The 18,929-nt window shown below is 54.2% G+C and overlaps 1 protein-coding gene across 1 annotated transcript in view; it reads left to right on the top strand.

The window, feature by feature from the left end:
- The first annotated feature begins 14,502 nt into the window (after positions 1–14,502).
- DOT1L (DOT1 like histone lysine methyltransferase) overlaps positions 14,503–18,929 on the top strand; it is a 69,507-nt gene continuing 65,080 nt past the window's right edge. Inside the window, 1 exon segment of the mRNA XM_033195170.1 lies at positions 14,503–14,833. Coding sequence (XP_033051061.1) covers positions 14,753–14,833 — 81 coding nt within the window. The 5' untranslated portion in view covers positions 14,503–14,752.

Below are 18,929 nucleotides of genomic sequence, written 5' to 3'. Positions count from 1 at the left end.
CCACCTCTACTAAAAATACAAAAATTAGTCAGGCGTGGTGGTGGGCGCCTGTAATCCCAGCTACTGGGGAGGCGGAAGCAGGAGAATGGCTTGAACACAGGGAGCAGAGGTTGCAGTGAGCTGAGATCACCCCATTACACACCAGCCTGGGAGACAGAGCAAGATTCCATCTCAAAAAAAAAAGGGAACTGCTGGGCATGGTGGCTCCATATCTTCGGAGGATGTATTCATGCATTTCTTTTTTTTTTTTTTTTGAGGCGGAGTCTCGCTCTGTCGCCAGACTGGAGTGCAGTGGCCGGATCTCAGCTCACTGCAAGCTCGCCTCCCGGGTTTACGCCATTCTCCTGCCTCAGCCTCCCAGAGTAGAGTGGGACTACAGGCGCCCGCCACCTCGCCCGGCTAGTTTTTTTTATTTTTAGTAGAGACGGGGTTTCACCGTGTTAGCCAGGATGGTCTCGATCTCCTGACCTCGTGATCGCGTCGTTCGGCCTCCCAAAGTGCTGGATTACAGGCTTGAGCCACTGCGCACGGCCGTATTCATGCATTCTATTGGGGACAGTAAAGGAATCGGTGAGTAATAGAACATCGTGTGCCAGCACTGGAAGCTGGTGCAAACAGTTTCGGCAGTTCTTGTGATTTCTTTTTTTTTTTTTTTGAGACGGAGTATCACTCTGTGGCCCAGGCTGGAGTGCAGTGGCCGGATCTCAGCTCACTGCAGCTCCGCCTCCCGGGTTACGCCATTTCTCTGCCTCAGCTCCCGAGTAGCTGGAACTACAGGCGCCGCCACTCGCCCGGCTAGTTTTGTATTTTTAGTAGAGACAGGGTTTCACCGTGTTCGCCAGGAGGTCTTGAACTCCTGACCTCGTGATCCGCCCGTCTCGGCCTCACAAAGTGCTGGGATTAAGGCTTGAGCCACTGCGCCCGGCCGTTCTTGTGATTTCTTTCCCCCCACCCAAGATGGAGTCTTGCTGTGTCGCCCAGGCTGGAATGCAGTGGCGCGATCTCAGCTCACTGCAACTTCTGCCACTGCAGTGACCTGATTTTTTTTTTTTTTTTTGAGATGGAGTTTCGCTCTGTTGCCCAGGCTGGAATGCAATGGTGCAATCTCAGCTCACTGCAACCTCTGCCTCTTGGGTTCAAGCAATTCTCCTGCCTTAGCTGCCCGAGTAGCTGGGATTACAGCTGCCCGCCACCACCTCCAGCTCATTTTTGTATTTTTAATAGAGACTGGGTTTCGCCATGTTGGCCAGGCTGGTCTCAAACTACTGACTTCAGGTGATCCGCCCTCCTTGGCCTACCAAAGTGCTGGAATTACAGGTGTGAGCCAGTGCACCAGCCTGCTCACTGCAACCTCTGCCTCCTGGGTTCAAGCAATTCTCCTGCTTCAGCCTCCCAAGTAGCTGGGACTACAGCCGCCCGCCACCACACCCGGCTAATTTTTGTGTTTTTAGTAGAGACAGTTTCACCATGTTGGCCAGGATGGTCTTGATCTCCTGACCTCGTAATCTGCCCGCTTCGGCCTCCCAAAGTGTTGGGATTACAGGCGAGAGCCACGGCGCCCAGCCTAAATATGGGTTCTTTAGTCCTCAGGCGAAGGCCTAGGGAAACAGAATCTCTCTGTCTTTCTGTCCTCTTTTCACTGCCCAAGGCAGGACTGTCATCTGATTGGGAGCCTAAAGACCTCATTCCAGAGCGGGTCACGCCCCATACCCTGGAGGAAGGAAAGCTGCACAGAGAGACCACGAGGAATCTGGACAGACAGGCCCTGCCTGGCTCCCTAGTCAGTCTATTCATATGAGATCGTACTAATTTTTGGCCCAGTTACATTTCTTTCTTTTTTTTTTTTTTTTCAAACGGAGTCTCTCTCTGTCGCCCAGGCTGGAGTGCAGTGGCCCGATCTCAGCTCACTGCAAGCTCCGCCTCCCGGGTTTACGCCATTCTCCTGCCTCAGCCTCCGGACTAGCTGGGACTACAGGCGCCCGCCACCTCGCCCAGCTAGTTTTTTGTATTTTTAGTAGAGACGGGTTTTACCGGGTTAGCCAGGATTGTCCGATCTCCTGACCTCGTGATCCGCCCGTCTCGGCTCCCAAAGTGCTGGATTACAGGCGTGAGCCACCGCGCCCGGCTACATTTCTTTATGATTGTGAATCATGTCTATTTAATGAAGCCGCTATTAAAACCCTAAAAGAGGCCGGGAGGGCGGCTAGTGCCTGTCATCCCAGCACTTTGGGAGGCCGAGGTGGGTGGATCACCTGAGGTTGGGAGTTCAAGATCAGCCTGGCCAACATGGTGAAATTGTGTCTCAACTAAAAATGAAAAAAAATTATCTGGGCGTGGTGGCAGGTGCCTGTTGTCCCAGCTACTTCGGGAGGCTGAGGCAGGAGAATTGCTTAAACCCAGGAGGTGGAGGTTGCAGTGAGCTGAGATTGCGCCATTGCACTCCAGCCCAGGCAAGAAGAGCAAAATTCTGTCTCAAAAAAGTAAAAATAAACAGACAAAATTAACCAGGTGTTTTTAGCACACCTGCAGTCCCATCTACTCAAGGAGGTTGATTTGCAGGACAAACGCTTGAATCCGGGAGGCAGAGGTTGCAGTGAGCAGAGATCGCACTACTGCACTCCAGCCTGAGTGACAAGAGCAAAACTCTGTCTCAAAAAGAAAAAGAAAAAGAAAAAAGCCGGGTGGGGGAGCCAGGCGTGGTGGCTCACGCCTGTAATCCCAGCACTTTGTGAGGCCGAGTTGGGCTGACCACTAGGTCAGGAGTTCGAGACCAGCCTGACCCACATGGTGAAACCCCATCTCTAGTAAAAGTACAAAAATTAGCCAGGCGTGGTGGCGCACACCTATAATCCCAGCTACTCAACAGGCTGAGGCAGGAGAATCGCTTGAACCTGTAAGGTAGAGGTTGCAGTGAGCCGAGATCGTGCCACTGTACTCCAGCTTGGCAACAGAGTGAGACTCAATCACACACACACACACACAAAACGAAAGGGCTCAGGGAGCTTCCAGAGAGCTGTACATGAGGACGGAAGGGTGAATGAGAACTCATCCACCTTCCGGGAGGGTGGTACACACCCCAGTTCCACAGGGACAGAAGCCCCTGCCCTCAGGCTCCTTGCAGACCTCATCCTGTGTATCTGTTCATCTGTCAGTGTATTTGTGTCCTTTAAAATATCCTTCTTGCTGGGTGTGGCACCTCGCACCTATAATCCCAGCGCTTTGGGAGGCCAAGACGGGCGGATCACGAGGTCAGGAGATCGAGACGATCCTGGCTAACATGGTGAAACCCCGTCTCTACTAAAAAAATACAAACACACTAGCCGGGCGAGGTGGCGGGTGCCTGTAGTCCCAGCTACTCGAGAGGCTGAGGCAGGAGAATGGCGTGAACCCGGGAGGCGGAGCTTGCAGTGAGCTGAGATCCGGCCACTGCACTCCAGTCTGGGCGACACAGCGAGACTCTGTCTCAACAAAAAATAAGTAAATAAATAAAATATCCTTCTTGCTGGGTGCGGCACCTCGCACCTGTAATCCCAGCACTTTGGGAGGCCGAGGTGGGAGGATCACGATTTCAGGAATTCGATACCAGCCTGACCAACATGGTGAAACCACGTCTCAACTAAAAATACAAAAATTAGCCAGGTGTGATGGAGCGCACCTGTAATCCCAGCTACTCATAAGTCTGAGGCAGGAGAATACCTTGAACCCGGGAGGCAGAGGTTGCAGTGAGCCAAAATCATGCCACTGCACTCCAGCCTGGGGGACAGAGTGAGACTCTGTCTCAAAAATAAAAAATTAGCTAGGCATGCTGGTGTGTGCCTATAGTCCCAGCTACTCCAGAGGCTGAGACAGGAGAACTGCTTGAACCCTGGAGGCAGAAGTTGCAGTGAGCTGAGACTGTGCCACTGCACTCTGGCCTGGGTAACAGAGCAAGACTCCATCTCAAAAAAAAGAAAAAAAAGAAAGAAAGAAAGTGCAAGCTGGTCTATAAGGATTGCCAGGGGCGGTGGCTCATGTCTGTAATCTCAGCACTTTGGGAGGCCAAGATAGGTGGATTTCTTGAGCCTAGGAATTCAATTCAAGACCAGTCTGGGCAACAAGGCAAAACCTTGTTTCTACAAAAAATACAAAAATTAGCTGGGCATGGTAATGCCCCTGTGTTCCTAGCTACTTGGGAGGCTGAGGTGGGAAGATTACTTGAGCCCAAGAGGTTGAGGCTGCCGTGAGCCATGACCTCACCACTGTGCTCCAGCCTGGGTGACAGAGCAAGCCTCCTTCTCAGAACAAACAAATAAACAAGCAAAAACACAACAGTCAGGCGTGGTGGCTCACGCCTGTAATCCCAGCATTCTGGGAGGCCAAGGTGGGTGGGTCATTTGAGGTCAGGAGTTCTAGACCGGCCTGGCCAACACGGTGAAACCCTGCTTCTACTAAAAATACAAAAAGTAGCCAGGCAGGCCTGGCGCAGTGGCTCACACCTGTAATCCCAGCACTTTAGGAGGCCAAGGCGGGCAGATCATGAGGTCAGGAGTTCAAGACCAGCCTGGTAAACATAGTGAAACTCTGCCTCTACTAAAAATACAAAAAAAAAAAAAAAAATTAGCCGGGCTCAGTGGCAGGCCTCTGTAGTCCCAGCTACTCTGGAGGCTGAGGCAGGAGAATTGCTTGAATCCAGAAGGTGGAAGTTGCAGTGAGCCGAGATCACGCTCTTGCACTCCAGCCCAGGTGACGACGGTGTGAGACTCCGTGTCGGAAAAAAAAAAAAAGGAATTAGCCGGGTGTGGCACACACCTGTAATCCCAGCTACTCAGGAGCCTGAGGCAGGAGAACCACTTGAACCCAGGAGGCGGAGGTTGCAGTGAGCTGAAATTGTGCCCCTGCACTCCAGTCTGGGTGACAGAGCGAGACTCTGTCTCAAAAAAAAAAACAAATTAAGTCCCCATCATGCTCCCTGCCCCCTTCTCTACTGGACTTTTCCCCTATTTTCCAACACACTCTATTTTCTACCTATTTTGTTTATTACTCTCCTCCTCCCACCTGAACATAAATTCTATGGTATTGGGACTTTGTCCTTTTGTTTTCTGTATGGGTGGGCATTTAAGAAATGTTTAACTTGGCCGGGCGCGGTGGCTCAAGCCTGAAATTCCAGCACTTTGGGAGGCTGAGACGGGCGGATCACGAGGTCAGGAGATCGAGACCATCCTGGCTAACACGGTGAAACCCCGTCTCTGCTAAAAAAAAAAAAGTACAAAAAACTAGACAGGCGAGGTGGCGGCGCCTGTAGTCCCAGCTACCCGGGAGGCTGAGGCAGGAGAATGGCGTGAACCCGGGAGGCGGAGCTTGCAGTGAGCTGAGATCCGGCCACTGCACTCCAGCCTGGGCCACAGAGCGAGATTCCGTCTCCAAAAACAAAACAAAACAACAACAACAAAAAAAACAAAAAAAGTAGCTGGGCGAGGTGGAGGGCGCCTGTAGTCCCAGCTATTGGGGAGGCTGAGGCCAGAGAATGGCGTAAACCTGGGAGGCGGAGCTTGCGGTGAGCCGAGATCCGGCCACTGTACCCCAGCCTGGGTGGCAGAGGGAGACTCTATCTCAAAAAGAAAAAAAAGAAGAAAAAGAATAGGCGGGCGCGGTGGCTCAAGCCTGTAATCCCAGCACTTGGGAGGCCGAGACGGGCGGATCACGAGGTCAGGAGATCGAGACCATCCTGGCTAACACGTGAAACCCGTCTCTACTAAAAAAACAAAAACTAGCCGGGCGAGGTGGCGGCGCCTGTAGTCCCAGCTACTCGGAGGCTGAGGCAGGAGAATGGTGTAAACCCGGGAGGCGGAGCTTGCAGTGAGCTGAGATCCGGCCACTGCACTCCAGTCCGGGCGACAGAGCGAGACTCCGCCTCAAAAAAAAAAAAAAAAAAAAAAAAAAAAAAAAAAAAGAAAAAAGGAGGCCGGGCACGGTGGCTCACGCTTGTAATCCCAGCACTTTGGGAGGCCGAGGCGGGCGGATCATGAGGTCAGGAGGTCGAGACCATCCTGGCTAACACAGTGAAACCGTCTCTACAAAAAATACAAAAAATTAGCCGGGCGAGGTGGCGGGCGCCTGTAGTCCCAGCTACTCGGGAGGCTGAGGCAGGAGAATGGCCTGAACCCGGGAGGCGGAGCTTGCAGTGAGCCGAGATCGCGCCACTGCATTCCAGCCTGGGCGACAGAGTGAGACTCCCTCTCAAAAAAAAAAAGAAAAAAAAGAAAGAAAGAAAAGAAAAGGAGGCCGGGCGCGGTGGCTCACGCTTGTAATCCCAGCACTTTGGGAGGCCGAGGCGGGCGGATCATGAGGTCAGGAGGTCGAGACCATCCTGGCTAACACAGTGAAACCGTCTCTACAAAAAATACAAAAATTAGCTGGGCGTGGTGGCGTGTGCCTGTAATCCCAGCTACTCGGGAGGCTGAGGCAGGAGAATGGCCTGAACCCGGGAGGCGGAGCTTGCAGTGAGCCGAGATCGCGCCACTGCATTCCAGCCTGGGCGACAGAGTGAGACTCCCTCTCAAAAAAAAAAAGAAAAAAAAAGAAAAAGGAAGAATGGTTTTGACGACAGCGCTGTTTTTCCATCACTGGGAGTTGCTGGGCTGGCTGCAACCTCCAGGGCGGCCAGCAGAGAGCAGTGCTAGCCAGACTCAAAGAGGGGGCAGCTTCTCTCTGGAAAGATCCTGAGCTGGAGCCCTGAGCTCTAGCAGGAGACAGGGACAGTTGTCATCAGTCCCAGCTTCAGCCCGAATCTGTTATCTTGTCCCCAAATTATCCATCCTTTCATCCATCCTTCCACCTCCCCATCCACCCAGCCACATATCAAATCATCCATTCATACACACATACATCTACTCACCCATCATCCATCCATCCACCAACCCACTCATGCATCCATTCACCCACTCATCCATCTATCCATCCATCCATCCATCCATCCATCCATCCATCCATCTACCTATCCATTCACCCATCCACCTATCCACTCACCCACTAACCCATCCATTCACCCAGCAATCAACGACGTTTATTGAAAGAAAAACAAACATGGCAACAAGCAAAAACACAACAGTCAGGCGCGGTGGCTCACGCCTGTAATCCCAACACTTTGGGAGGCCGAGGTGGGTGGATCATCTGAGGTCAAGAGCTCAAGACCAGCCTGGGCAACATGGTGAAATTCTGTCTGTACTAAAGATACAAAAATTAGCTGGGCGTGGTGGCGTGTGCCTGTAATCCCAGTTACTTGGGAGGCTGAGGCAGGAGAAGCACTTGAGCCCGGGAGACAGAGCTTGCAGTGAGCCGTGATTGCACCATTGCACTCCAGCCTGGGCAACAGAGCAAGACCCCATCTCAAAAAAAAAAAAAAGAAAAGAAAATTAGCGGGGCATGGTGGCATGTGCCTGTAATCCCAGCTACTCGGGAAGCTGAGGCAGGAGAATTCCTTGAACCCGGGAATTAAGGTTGGAGTGAGCCAAGATTGTGCCACTGCACTTCAACCTAGCGACAGAGTGAGACTCCGTCTCAAAAAAAGATTAAATAGGCCGGGCGTGGTGGCTCAAGCCTGTAATCCCAGCACTTTGGGAGGCCGAGATGGGCGGATCACAAGGTCAGGAGATTGAGACCATCCTGGCTAACACGGTGAAACCCCGTCTCTACTAAAAAAAAAAATACAAAAAACTAGCCAGGCAAGGTTGCGGGCACCTTGTCCAGGCTGATTTAGAACTCCTGGCCTCAAGTGATCCTCCCACCTTGGCCTCCCAAAGTGCTGGGATTACAAGCGTGAGCCACTGAGCCCGGCTCTCTCTCTCTTTTTTTTTTGAGACGGATTCGCTCTTGTCACCCAGGCTGGAGTGCAGTGGCACGATCTCTGCTCACTGCAACGTCCGCCTCCTGGGTTTGAGTGATTCTCTTGCTTCAGTTTTCCTAGGAGCCACCACCAAACCCGGCATGAACCATACTTTCTTTTTTTTTTTTTTTTGAGACAGAGTCTCACTCTGTCGCCCAGGCTGGAGTGCAGTGGCCGGATCTCAGCTCACTGCAAGCTCCGCCTCCCGGGTTTACGCCATTCTCCTGCCTCCGCCTCCCGAGTAGCTGGGACTACAAGCGCCCACCACCTCGCCTGGCTAGTTTTTTGTATTTTTAGTAGAGACGGGGTTTCACCGTGTTAGCCAGGATGGTCTCGATCTCCTGACCTCGTAATCCGCCCATCTCGGCCTCCCAAAGTGCTGGGATTACAGGCTTGAGCCACCGCGCCCGGCCATGAACCATACTTTCTTTCTTTCTTTTCTTTTTTTTTTGAGACGGAGTCTCGCTCTGCCGCCCAGGCTGGAGTGCAGTGGCGCGATCTCGGCTCACTGCAAGCTCGACCTCCCGGGTTCCAGCCATTCTCCCGCCTCAGCCTCCGAGTAGCTGGGACTACAGGCGCCGCCACTTCGCCCGGCTAGTTTTTTGTATTTTTTAGTAGAGACGGGGTTTCACCGTGTTAGCCAGGATAGTCTCGATTTCCTGACCTCGTGATCCGCCCGCCTCGGCCTCCCAAAGTGCTGGGATGACAGGCGTGAGCCCCCGCGCCCGGCCCTTTCTCATCTCGTTGCTCACCTGTTAGTCCCGCAAAGGCAAGTCCAGCCCCAGGCAAGAAAGGAGTTTGTTTGGGGAAAGCTGTTACTGTCTTTGTTTCAAAGTTAAACTATAAACTAAGTTACTCCCAAAATTAGTTTGGCCTCAGCCCAGGAATGAACAAGGACAGTTTGCAGGTTAGTTTGCAGGTTAGGAACAAGATGGAGTTGGCTAGATCAGATCTCTTTCACTGTCAAAATTTTCTGTTATAATTTTTTTTTTTAATGGAATCTTGTTCTGTCCCCAGGCTGGAGTGCAGTGGTGTGATCTCTGTTCACTGCAACCTCCACCTCCCTGGCTCAAGTGATTCTCCTGCCTCAGCCTTCTGAGTAGCTGGGATTACAGGCGGCCACCACCACACCAGGCTAACTTTTGTATTTTTAGGAGAGATGGGGTTTCATCGTGTTGGCCAGGATGGTCTCAATCTCTCTTTTTTTTTTTTTTGAGACTGAGTCTGCCTTTGTCACCCAGGCTGGAGTGCAATGGTACAATCTCGGCTCATTACAACCTCTGCCTCCCAGGTTCAAGTGATTCTCCTGCCCCAGCCTCCCGAGTAGCTGAGATTACAGGCATGCGCCACCATGCCTAGCTAATTTTTGTATTTTTTTTTAGTAGAGACGGGGTTTGACTATGTTGGTCAGGCTGGTCTTGAACTCCTGACCTCGTGATCCGCCTGCCTCAGCCTCCCAAAGTGCTGGAATTACAGGCGTGAGCCACCGTGCCCGGCCTTCTGTTATAATTTTTGCAAAGGAGGTTTCAAACCTGTAACAGGAACTATGGGAATGACCAGAGGAAATGGCTCAGAAAAGAGGTGTACAAAATGGGAGGAGGCCGGGCGCAGTGGCTCATGCCTGTAATACCAGCACTTTGGGAGACCAAGGCAGGCGGATCACCTGAGGTCAGGAGTTCGAGACTAGCCTAGCCAATGTCGTGAAACCCCATCTCTACTAAAAATACCAAAATTAGCTGGGAGTGGTGGCACATGCCTGGAATCCTAGCTACTTAGGAGGCTGAGGCAGGAAAATCGTTTGAAACCGGGGGGCAGAGGTTGCAGTGAGCCAAGATCACACCACTGCATTTTAGCCTACATGACAGAGCTAGACTCCTCCGTCTCAAAAAAAAAAAAAAGTGGGTGGAGATACAGGTTGCCACGCTTGGAGTCCATTGCATCTTCCACCAGCTCCCAGTAGCCTATGGGAGGGGCACAGGCATTTGTCCATACATCCCCAGTGTGTCTTAGCCCGGATGCCCTGTGCTCGGTGATCCTGAGGATACAGAGGATACGGTACCTGCCCACACAGGATTCTGGAGAAACCAACTGCTCAGAATAATGTTAGACCAGGATCTCTCCCCTGGAGAACTGTGGACATCAGGGCCAGATTATTCTCTGGGGTGGGTTATCCTGGGCACTGCAGGATGCAGAGCAGCATCCCTGGCCTCCATCCACTCCATGCCAGGAGCTTCCTTCCAACCTAGCTGTGACAACCACAGGTGTTCCCAGACATCGCCCAGTGTTTCCCGGGGGCAGAATCACCCCTGGTTGAGACCTCCGGGGTTAAGGGATTCCAAGGGCCCGCAAGAGACTCTGAGTCCCATGATCCACTGCCCTGCTGAGGTCCCAGGAGGCTGCGCACATTAAAATCCACACCCTGAGTGGGTAGGGAGAGAGAGGAGGTGAGTCCTAGGAGCTGGGGGTCCTCCTGGTTTACAGGTTTACACCGTCTGCTCCATTGGGAGTTTCTCCTAGTTTTTTTTTTTTTTTTTTGAGACGGAGTCTTGCTTTTGTCGCTAGGCTGGAGTGCAGTGGCACAATCTCGGCTCACCGCAACCTCCGCCTCACCGCAACCTCCGCCTCACCGCAACCTCCGCCTCACCGCAACCTCCGCCTCCCAGGTTTAAGGCATTCTCTTGCTTCAGCCTCCTGAGTAGCTGGGATTACAGGTGCCGCCACCACGCCCGGCTAATTTTTGTACTTTTAGTAGAGACGGGGTTTCACCGTATTGGCCAGGCTGGTTTCGAACTCCTGACCTCAAGTGATCTGCCCGCCTCGGCCTCCCGAAGTGCTGGGATTTTTTTTTTTTTTTTTTTTTTTTTTTGAGACGGAGTCTCGCTCTGTCGCCCAGGCTGGACTGCAGTGGCCGGATCTCAGCTCACTGCAAGCTCCGCCTCCTGGGTTTACGCCATTCTCCTGCCTCAGCCTCCCGAGTAGCTGGGATTACAGGTGCCCGCCACCTCGCCCGGCTAGTTTTTTGTAATTTTTAGTAGAGACGGGGTTTCACCGTGTTAGCCAGGATGGTCTCGATCTCCTGACCTCGTGATCCGCCCGTCTCGGCCTCCCAAAGTGCTGGGATTACAGGCTTGAGCCACCGCGCCCGGCCTCGAAGTGCTGGGATTATAGGCCTGAGTCACTGCTCCTGGCTGTCTGGGCCTGATAATTAGAAAGGACTTGCATTCCTCAGATAAAAGTTCTTTTTTTTTTCCGCAAGGAAAATAATTTATAGGTCAAAATAAGTATGTAGAGATGAATCTCTAAAGTTAATGTTTTATTTGGCAAGAAAGAATTGGAATTTGAGGCATACATGCAGACCAGAGAGGAGTCTGGGGTTTCATTTAAAAAAAAAAAAAAAGAAAAAAGAAAAACGTGGCTGGGCGTGATGGTTTATGCCTATAATTCTAGCACTTTTGGGAGGCTGAGGCGGGAAGATAACTTGAGATCAGGAGTTCGAGACCAGCCTGGCCAATATGGCAAGACCCTATCTCTACTAAAAATACAGAAATTAGCTGGGCACAATAGTGGGCACCCATAATCCCAGCTACTCGGGAGGCTGAGGCAGGAGAATTGCTAGAACCTAAGAGGCGTTGCTTGTAGTGACTGGAGCCTGGAGTAGTGACTCCAGCCTGGGCGACAGAGTAAGACTATGTCAAAAAAAAAAAATCGGCCGGGCGCGGTGGCTCAAGCCTGTAATCCCAGCACTTTGGGAGGCCGAGGCGGGCGGATCACGAGGTCAGGAGATCGAGACCATCCTGGCTAACACGGTGAAACCCCGTCTCTACTAAAAAAATACAAAAAACTAGCCGGGCGAGGTGGCGGGCACCTGTAGTCCCAGCTACTCGGGAGGCTGAGGCAGGAGAATTGCTAGAACCTAAGAGGCGTTGCTTGTAGTGACTGGAGCCTGGAGTAGTGACTCCAGCCTGGGCGACAGAGTAAGACTATGTCAAAAAAAAAATCGGCGGGCGCGGTGGCTCAAGCCTGTAATCCCAGCACTTTGGGAGGCCGAGGCGGGCGGATCACGAGGTCAGGAGATCGAGACCATCCTGGCTAACACGGTGAAACCCCGTCTCTACTAAAAAAATACAAAAAACTAGCCGGGCGAGGTGGCGGGCACCTGTAGTCCCAGCTACTCGGGAGGCTGAGGCAGGAGAATGGCGTAAACCCGGGAGGCGGAGCTTGCAGTGAGCTGAGATCCGGCCACTGCACTCCAGCCTGGGTGACAGAGCGAGACTCCGTCTCAAAAAACAAACAAAAAAAAATCAATCAATAAAAAGACCAGCCTGGGCTACATAGCGGAACCCCATCTTTCCAACAACAAAGAAAAAGCCCATTGAGAGAGAGAGAGAGATATATATAATTTATTTTTATTATTTTTTATTTTTTTATTTTCAGATGCTATTTTCTTTTTATTATTATTATTATTATACTTTAAATTCTTTTTTTTTTTTTTTGAGACGGAGTGTCGCTCTGTTGCCCAGGCTGGAGTGCAGTGGCACGATCTCCGCTCACCGCAAGCTCCGCCTCGCGGGTTCATGCCTCCTGCCTTAGCCTCCTGAGGAGCTGGGACTACAGGCGCCCGTCACCATGCCCAGCTAATTTTTTTGTATTTTTAGTAGAGACGGGGTTTCACCGTGTTAGCCAGGATGGTCTCGGTCTCCTGACCTCGTGATCCACCCACCTCGGCCTTTTCCCAAAGTGCTGGGATTACAGGCGTGAGCCACGGCCCCCGGCCCCCATTGAGATCTTGACGAACACTAGTGAGCCGGGCGCAGTGGCTCATGCCTGTAATCCCAGCACTTCGGGAGGCCGAGGTGGGGGGATCACTTTTGTGTTTGAGATCAGGAGTTTGAGACCAGCCTGGCCGACATGGCGGAAACGCATCTCTACAAAAAATACAAAAATTAGCTGGGCATGGTGGCAGGCGCCTGTAATCCCAACTACTCAGGAGGCTGAGGCAGGAGAGTCGCTTGAGCCCTGGAGCGGAGGCTGCAGTGACCTGAGATCGTGCCACTGCACTCCAGCCTGGGCGACAGAGCGAGAGTGTCTCAAAAAACAAAACAAAACAAAACAAAACAAAAGAGTACAAGGGACTGTTGTACTTTGACACTCAAAGGCTTGAATCACCAGGCGCCGTGGCAGTGACTGCGGGACTCCATTGCTGGGAGGAGGAAAGCACTGGAGGTCAACTGACTCTTCCAAGGTCACCCAGCAGGGAAGGGGTGGGGCAGGGCTGGAATCTGGCTGGGCAGGGAGGGGGTTGGTGTCCCCTGCGGACTTGGGGAGGTGCTGGTGGTGAAACCGCCTTTGCAAAATTATGACCGTGAGAGTTAAAGAGATCTTTACTGACTCCCTCTTGCTTCTAACCTCCATGCTGTCCTTGTTCGTCCCTGGGCGTACGCTGAACTAACTTTGGGAGAAACTTCGTTTATAGCTTAATTAATTAATTAATTAGAGATGGAATCTTGCTCTGTTGCAAGTGTTGCACATTTGCCCAGGCTGGAGTGCAACGGTGCAACCTCAGCCTCCCAGGTTCAAATGATTCTCCTGCCTCAGCCTCCCCAGTATCCGGGATTACAGGTGCCCGCCACCGCACCCAGCTAATTTTTGTATTTCTGGAAGAGACGGGGTTTTACCATGTTGGCCAGGCTGGTCTCCAATTCCTGAACTCAGGTGATCTGCCCGCCTCAGCCTCACAAAGTGCTGGGATTACTGGCGTGAGCCACGGCGCCTGGCCATGAGAGGGGGTTTCTCCGTGTTGGTCAGTCTAGTCTCAAACTCCCAACCTCAGGTGATCCACCCGCCTTGGCCTCCCAAAGTGCTGGGATTACAGGGGTGAATCACCACGTCCGGCTTTTTTTTTTGTACCCAATGAAACAGCATTGTTGTCGAATGAGTCCTGGGCTTGGAGCTAGAGCAAGCCCTAGACCGTGACTCTTTTTTTTTTTTTTTTTTTGAGACGCAGTCTCGCTCTGTCGCCCAGGCTGGAATGCAGTGGCCGGATCTCAGCTCACTGCAAGCTCCGCCTCCCGGGTTCACGCCATTCTCCTGCCTCAGCCTCCCGAGTAGCTGGGACTACAGGCGCCCACCACCTCGCCCGGCTAGTTTTTTGTATTTTTTAGTAGAGACGGGGGTTTCACCAGGTTAGCCAGGATGGTCTCGATCTCCTGACCTCGTGATCCACCCGTCTCGGCCTCCCAAAGTGCTGGGATTACAGGCTTGAGCCACCGCGCCCGGCCTGACCGTGACTCTTACGGGGGAAATTAGGTTTTTGGTTTTACTAAGTCGTGTGTGGGGAGGTGTTCGGCGTCCCCCTCCTGGGACGGGATTCGAACTCGTCATCCGACGGGCCCGCCCATAGGGTCTCCCCGGGTCTCCGCGTCGGGCCGGCGAGTGGGGGAAGGGGACGCCTGAGGGCAACCGAGGACGTGCGTGCGTATGTGCGTGCGTGCGTGGATTCGGGCGGGCGGGCGAGTCCACGGGGCGGGGCGCCGAGGGGTTGGCGTGCGCGGGGCGGCCGGCTGGGCGACGGGCACGCGCCGGCCTCTTCGCTCGGGGCCCCCCTTGCGCGCGCGGCGAGTGGTTCCGCCCGGCCCCCGGCTCATTGTGCTCGCCTCACGCCGGCCCAACATGGCGGAGGCGCTGGAGGCCCCGGGCCTGTGACTACAAAGAGGGAGCCGGGGGCCGGGCCGGACCGGAGCGCGGCGGCGGCGGCGGCGGCCGAGGCCGAGGCCAGGCCCCCTCCCCTCAGCCTCCCGCCCCTCCCTCCCGCCCGCCCTCCTCCGCCCACCGGCGGCCCCGCCCCTCCCCCAACCGCCCGCCTAGCATGGTGCGGCGGCCGCGCGCGCGGACATGGGGGAGAAGCTGGAGCTGAGACTCAAGTCGCCCGTGGGGGCTGAGCCCGCCGTCTACCCGTGGCCGTTGCCGGTCTACGTGAGTGCCGTTCCCCACCGTCCCTCCCGGCCTCCCCTCCTCCGTCGCCCCCGGGGACACCCCAAAACCCCCCAGCCGCGCGCGCCGGTCCCTCCTGGGGAACGGAGCCCCTGGACCCCACTGTCGCTGCTAGGGACCCCCGTTGCTTCCCCGCCGAGGGCCCCACGGCTCTTTCCCTTAGGCTGGGAGCCCCCCGCGCTCGGGGTGGGAGCGGGAGCCGGCGCCCCCGAGCCCGGCCGCGGTGCCGTTGCCCCCGCCGGGTTGTCCCGATCGCAGAACGGGAGGAGTAGCTCGTGCCGGCCGCGTTTTGACGTGAAGCCCGCCCGCCCGGCTCGTTCCCGGCGCTGTCAGTGTGCTCCGCCGCCTGGTTTCTCTTTTTGAGGGCACCCTTTCCTGTCTCCTCTCCTTTTCTTTTTAAAAATTAGGCGTTTGTCACGCTTTTCCTACTCGGGCTCGGCGGGCCCGACCCTGGGAAGGTGGGAGATAACGTCCCCTTGAGTGGGCGGGAGCGGTCTGACCTTTGGAAATGGGGAATTTTGGCCCGGGTAATGTTGAGTGGGTATGGGCTGCCTTGGCCCTGGGAAATTAGGAATCTTGCACCTTTTAATCCTAGAGGGCGGGACAGGCTTTACCCTTGGAAATTGGGACTTCTGTCCCCCGATCTTAAGTGGGCAGGATTGGGCTCACCCCGGGAGTTAGTAAATTTTGTCTCCTTCATCTTGGTGACCGTTGGAAGATGACAGGCCGGGTGGAATGTTACAGAGGCACCCCCCGGGGTGGCTCCAGAAACCCGCGTGCGGCTCCCGGGGTGCGAGTCCCGGCGTGGCCCCTGGGGAGGCGGGGCTCGTGCGTCCGCGCTTGGGACCCTCTGAGCACGCTCCGGGGCCGGGAAGGGCGCTTTTTCGGGGAAAAGTGAAGCAGGCGCTGTCGGCTAGCGTGTCCGGGGCGGGAGTTTTGGGGGGCGCGCCCGCAGGGCCCGGCCGGGCATCCCCGCGCGCCCTGGGACTCCCGCGCGCGCGCTCGGCTTGTGTCAGTTTTTGGAAACGTGCTCGCTGGGGGCGGGGTCAGGACGCTGAGAGCGCTGGGGAGCCCGGGCTGGCTCACTGCCGCGGGTCCGTGCGAGTGGGAGGGAGAGGGAGAGCGGCTTCCAGCCCGGCCGCACGTCCCGCGCGCGGGGCTGGCGGGGTCGGGCCCTGGGGCTCTGGCTTCTGTGGTTGGGCAGCTCTGGGTGTGCGCCTGGGCGGCCTGAGACGGGTTCCGGCCGGGAGAGGTCCTAGGACAAAAACTGAAAGCGGAGGCAGCGCTTCAGCGCCCCGATCGGTTTCCTCCCTCGAATGTTCAAACTCCAGAATCCTTCCAGCCTCCACTTCTCTCTGTTGGGCTCTCACTGTTTTAGGTGATAGAAGGCGTCTGACTATAACGTTATTACAAAAATTTTATTAGACTAGAGTAGAATGAGGAGTTCTATCTGTGACTGAAGATCAATTGAGGTGGCTTACCACCGTCCGACCAGTCCCAGTATATGGCTTCACATTATTTTATGTTATGTTATGTTATGTTATTTTTTGAGACCGAGTTTCGCTCTTGTTGCCCAGGCTGGAGTACAATGGTGCGATCTCGGCTCACTGAAACCTCTGCCTCCCGGGTTCAAGCGATTCTCCTGCCTTGGCCTCTCTGGTAGCTGGGATTACAGGCATGTGCCACCACACCCTGCTAATTTTGTTTTTAGTAGAGGCAGGGTTTCTCCGTGTTGGTCATTCTGGTCTCAAATTCCTGATCTCTGGTGATCTGCCCACCTCTGCCTCCCAAAGTGCTGGGATTACAGGCGTGAGCCACCGCACCCGGCCTTACATTTATTTATTTATTTTTTATTTATTTATTTATTTTTTGAGAGGGATTGCAGCTTTTGTTGCCCAGGCCGGAGTGCAGTGGTGCCATCTCTGCTCACTGCACCCTCTACCTCCTGGGTTCAAGCGATTCTCCTGCCTCAATCTCCTGAGTAGCTGGGATTACTGGCATGAGCCACCACGCCCAGCTAATTTTGTATTTTTAGTAGAGACGGGGTTTCTCCATGTTGGCCAGGCTGGTCTCGAATTCCCAACCTCAGGTGATCCACCTGCCTTGGCCTCCCAAAGTGCTGGGATTACAGGGGTGAGCCACTGCACCTGGCCTCACGTTTATTTGTTTATCTTCCTCTTTTAGTTCACCTAGGGCGTAGTTCATTGTTTGCAGGGTACAAACTGAGAGTTTGACAAACAAAATGAGAATCTGACAAACTCATCGGGTGGTGCCCTGACCAGCGCTGTCGTCCAGGTGCAGAACCCCCAGCTTCCCTGCAGCACCCCTGTCCTCAGCCTGTCTGGGAGCTCCTGGCTGCTCCCCATCTGGCCTTATCTGTAGTTCTGCCATTCTCGGAAAGTTGGCTGAATGGAATCAACAGGACATTGCCTTTTGGTCCTGGTGGCTTTCAGGCAGCCAAATCCATGTTGCTGCAGATTTCAAAAGTTACCCCATTTTTTTGGTGACTGTAAATCCACTGGACAGTTGGACCACAGATTGTTTATCCCTTTGCCTGCGGGTCACAGGACTGTGGGCTGTTTCCAATTTTTGGTGATTAGAATAAAGCTGCACTGAACACCACCGGCGGGATTTTTGGTGAAAGTCAGTGTTCTCAGGGCGAGGTTCTCAGGAGTGGACTGCACGACCTGTGTTAAGTGTCTGTTTAACATCTGCATCCCAACAGTTGCCGTTTGTCAGTGCTAAGAAACCCACTGGAACCCGATGTGGGGGCCTGGGACAGCGGTCCTGCCAGGGGCCCGTTGCCTTTTCGTTGATACTTAAGTGAACATTCATGTGAAGGCAGCCCCGGTGTCCCCGCCCACACGCCTGGTGCCCTGCCTGGCCAGCCCCTGTTGTAGATAGTAAGGGCGAGAGCTGGCGGGAGCGGCTTTCTAGTGGTGGGCGGGACTGTGCGGAGTCTTTCCGTCCCTGGCCGGGCCCGGGCTTGGCAGGATGTGCTGGTCCTGGCGCCGTCTGCGGCCGTTGCTGCTCTGGTTGGCCTGCTGCCGGGCCCAGCATCTTCATTGGCTCAAGTGCCAGAGGCAGCCTTCCGACAACCCTGCCGGGACATTTGTCATTTTCCCGTTGTTGTGTTCCCGCTGAGGAATTTTGCTTTCTCACAAGAAGTGAGGGGCGGTTCTGATTTTCTTTTCTTTTTTTTTTTTTGTTCAGACAGAGTCTCGCTCTATTGCCCAGGCTGGAGTGCAGTGGTGCGATCTCTGCTCACTGCAAGCTCTGCTTCCCAGGTTCCAGTGATTCTCCTGCCTCAGCCTCTCCGGTAACTGAGATTACAGGTGCCCGCCACCACTCCTGGCTAATTTTTGTATTTTTAGTAGAGACGGGGTTTCACCATATTGGCCAGGCTGGTCTCGAACTCCTGACCTCAGGTGATCTGCCCGTCTCGGCCTCCCAAAGTGTTGGGATTACAGGTGTGAGCCACAGCACGTGGCTGTGGCTGCAACAGCACATATATTCATGATTCATTCCAGCAGCACCTACTGAATACTCAGTGTTGTGGGGGCACAGAGGACAACAAGCCAATATTCTCTCCCCCCGCCCCCCGCCCCACCCTGCCCACCGTTCTTAGTCTCAAGAAACCTGTAAAATGAAGACAGGCCAGGCACAGGGGCTCACGCCTGTAGTCCCTGCTCTTTGGGAAGCCCAGGCGGGAAGATCACTTGAGCCCAGGAGTTCGAGACAAGCCAGGGCAACATAGTGAGACTCCATCTCTACCAAAAAACATTAAACAGTGGAGTTAAGTAGATTATAAATAGCAGCTCAGCCGAGATACTGTGCTGAGCACAAGGTCAGCCGAGGTCCCCAGGGAGGGGCTGCCACTTCTGCCCTGGGGGACCTGTGGGTGGCTGCTTGGAGGAGGGGCCATCCGGAGGAGGAAGCAGAAATAGCCACAACTGTCCACACTCGGAAATGAGTAGTTCGGAAGGGGTTTGCCCAGTTGGCAAACGCAAGGGGGAGGAAGGGCGATTTTTGTTCTTATATGACCTGGGAGTTCCTGGATAACCACTTTTCTCAAGTC

This window comes from Trachypithecus francoisi, unplaced genomic scaffold (assembly GCF_009764315.1).
Source record: "Trachypithecus francoisi isolate TF-2019V2 unplaced genomic scaffold, Tfra_2.0 Lachesis_group5, whole genome shotgun sequence".
NCBI lineage: Eukaryota > Metazoa > Chordata > Mammalia > Primates > Cercopithecidae > Trachypithecus > Trachypithecus francoisi.
This window is presented reverse-complemented; position numbering and strand designations above follow the sequence as displayed.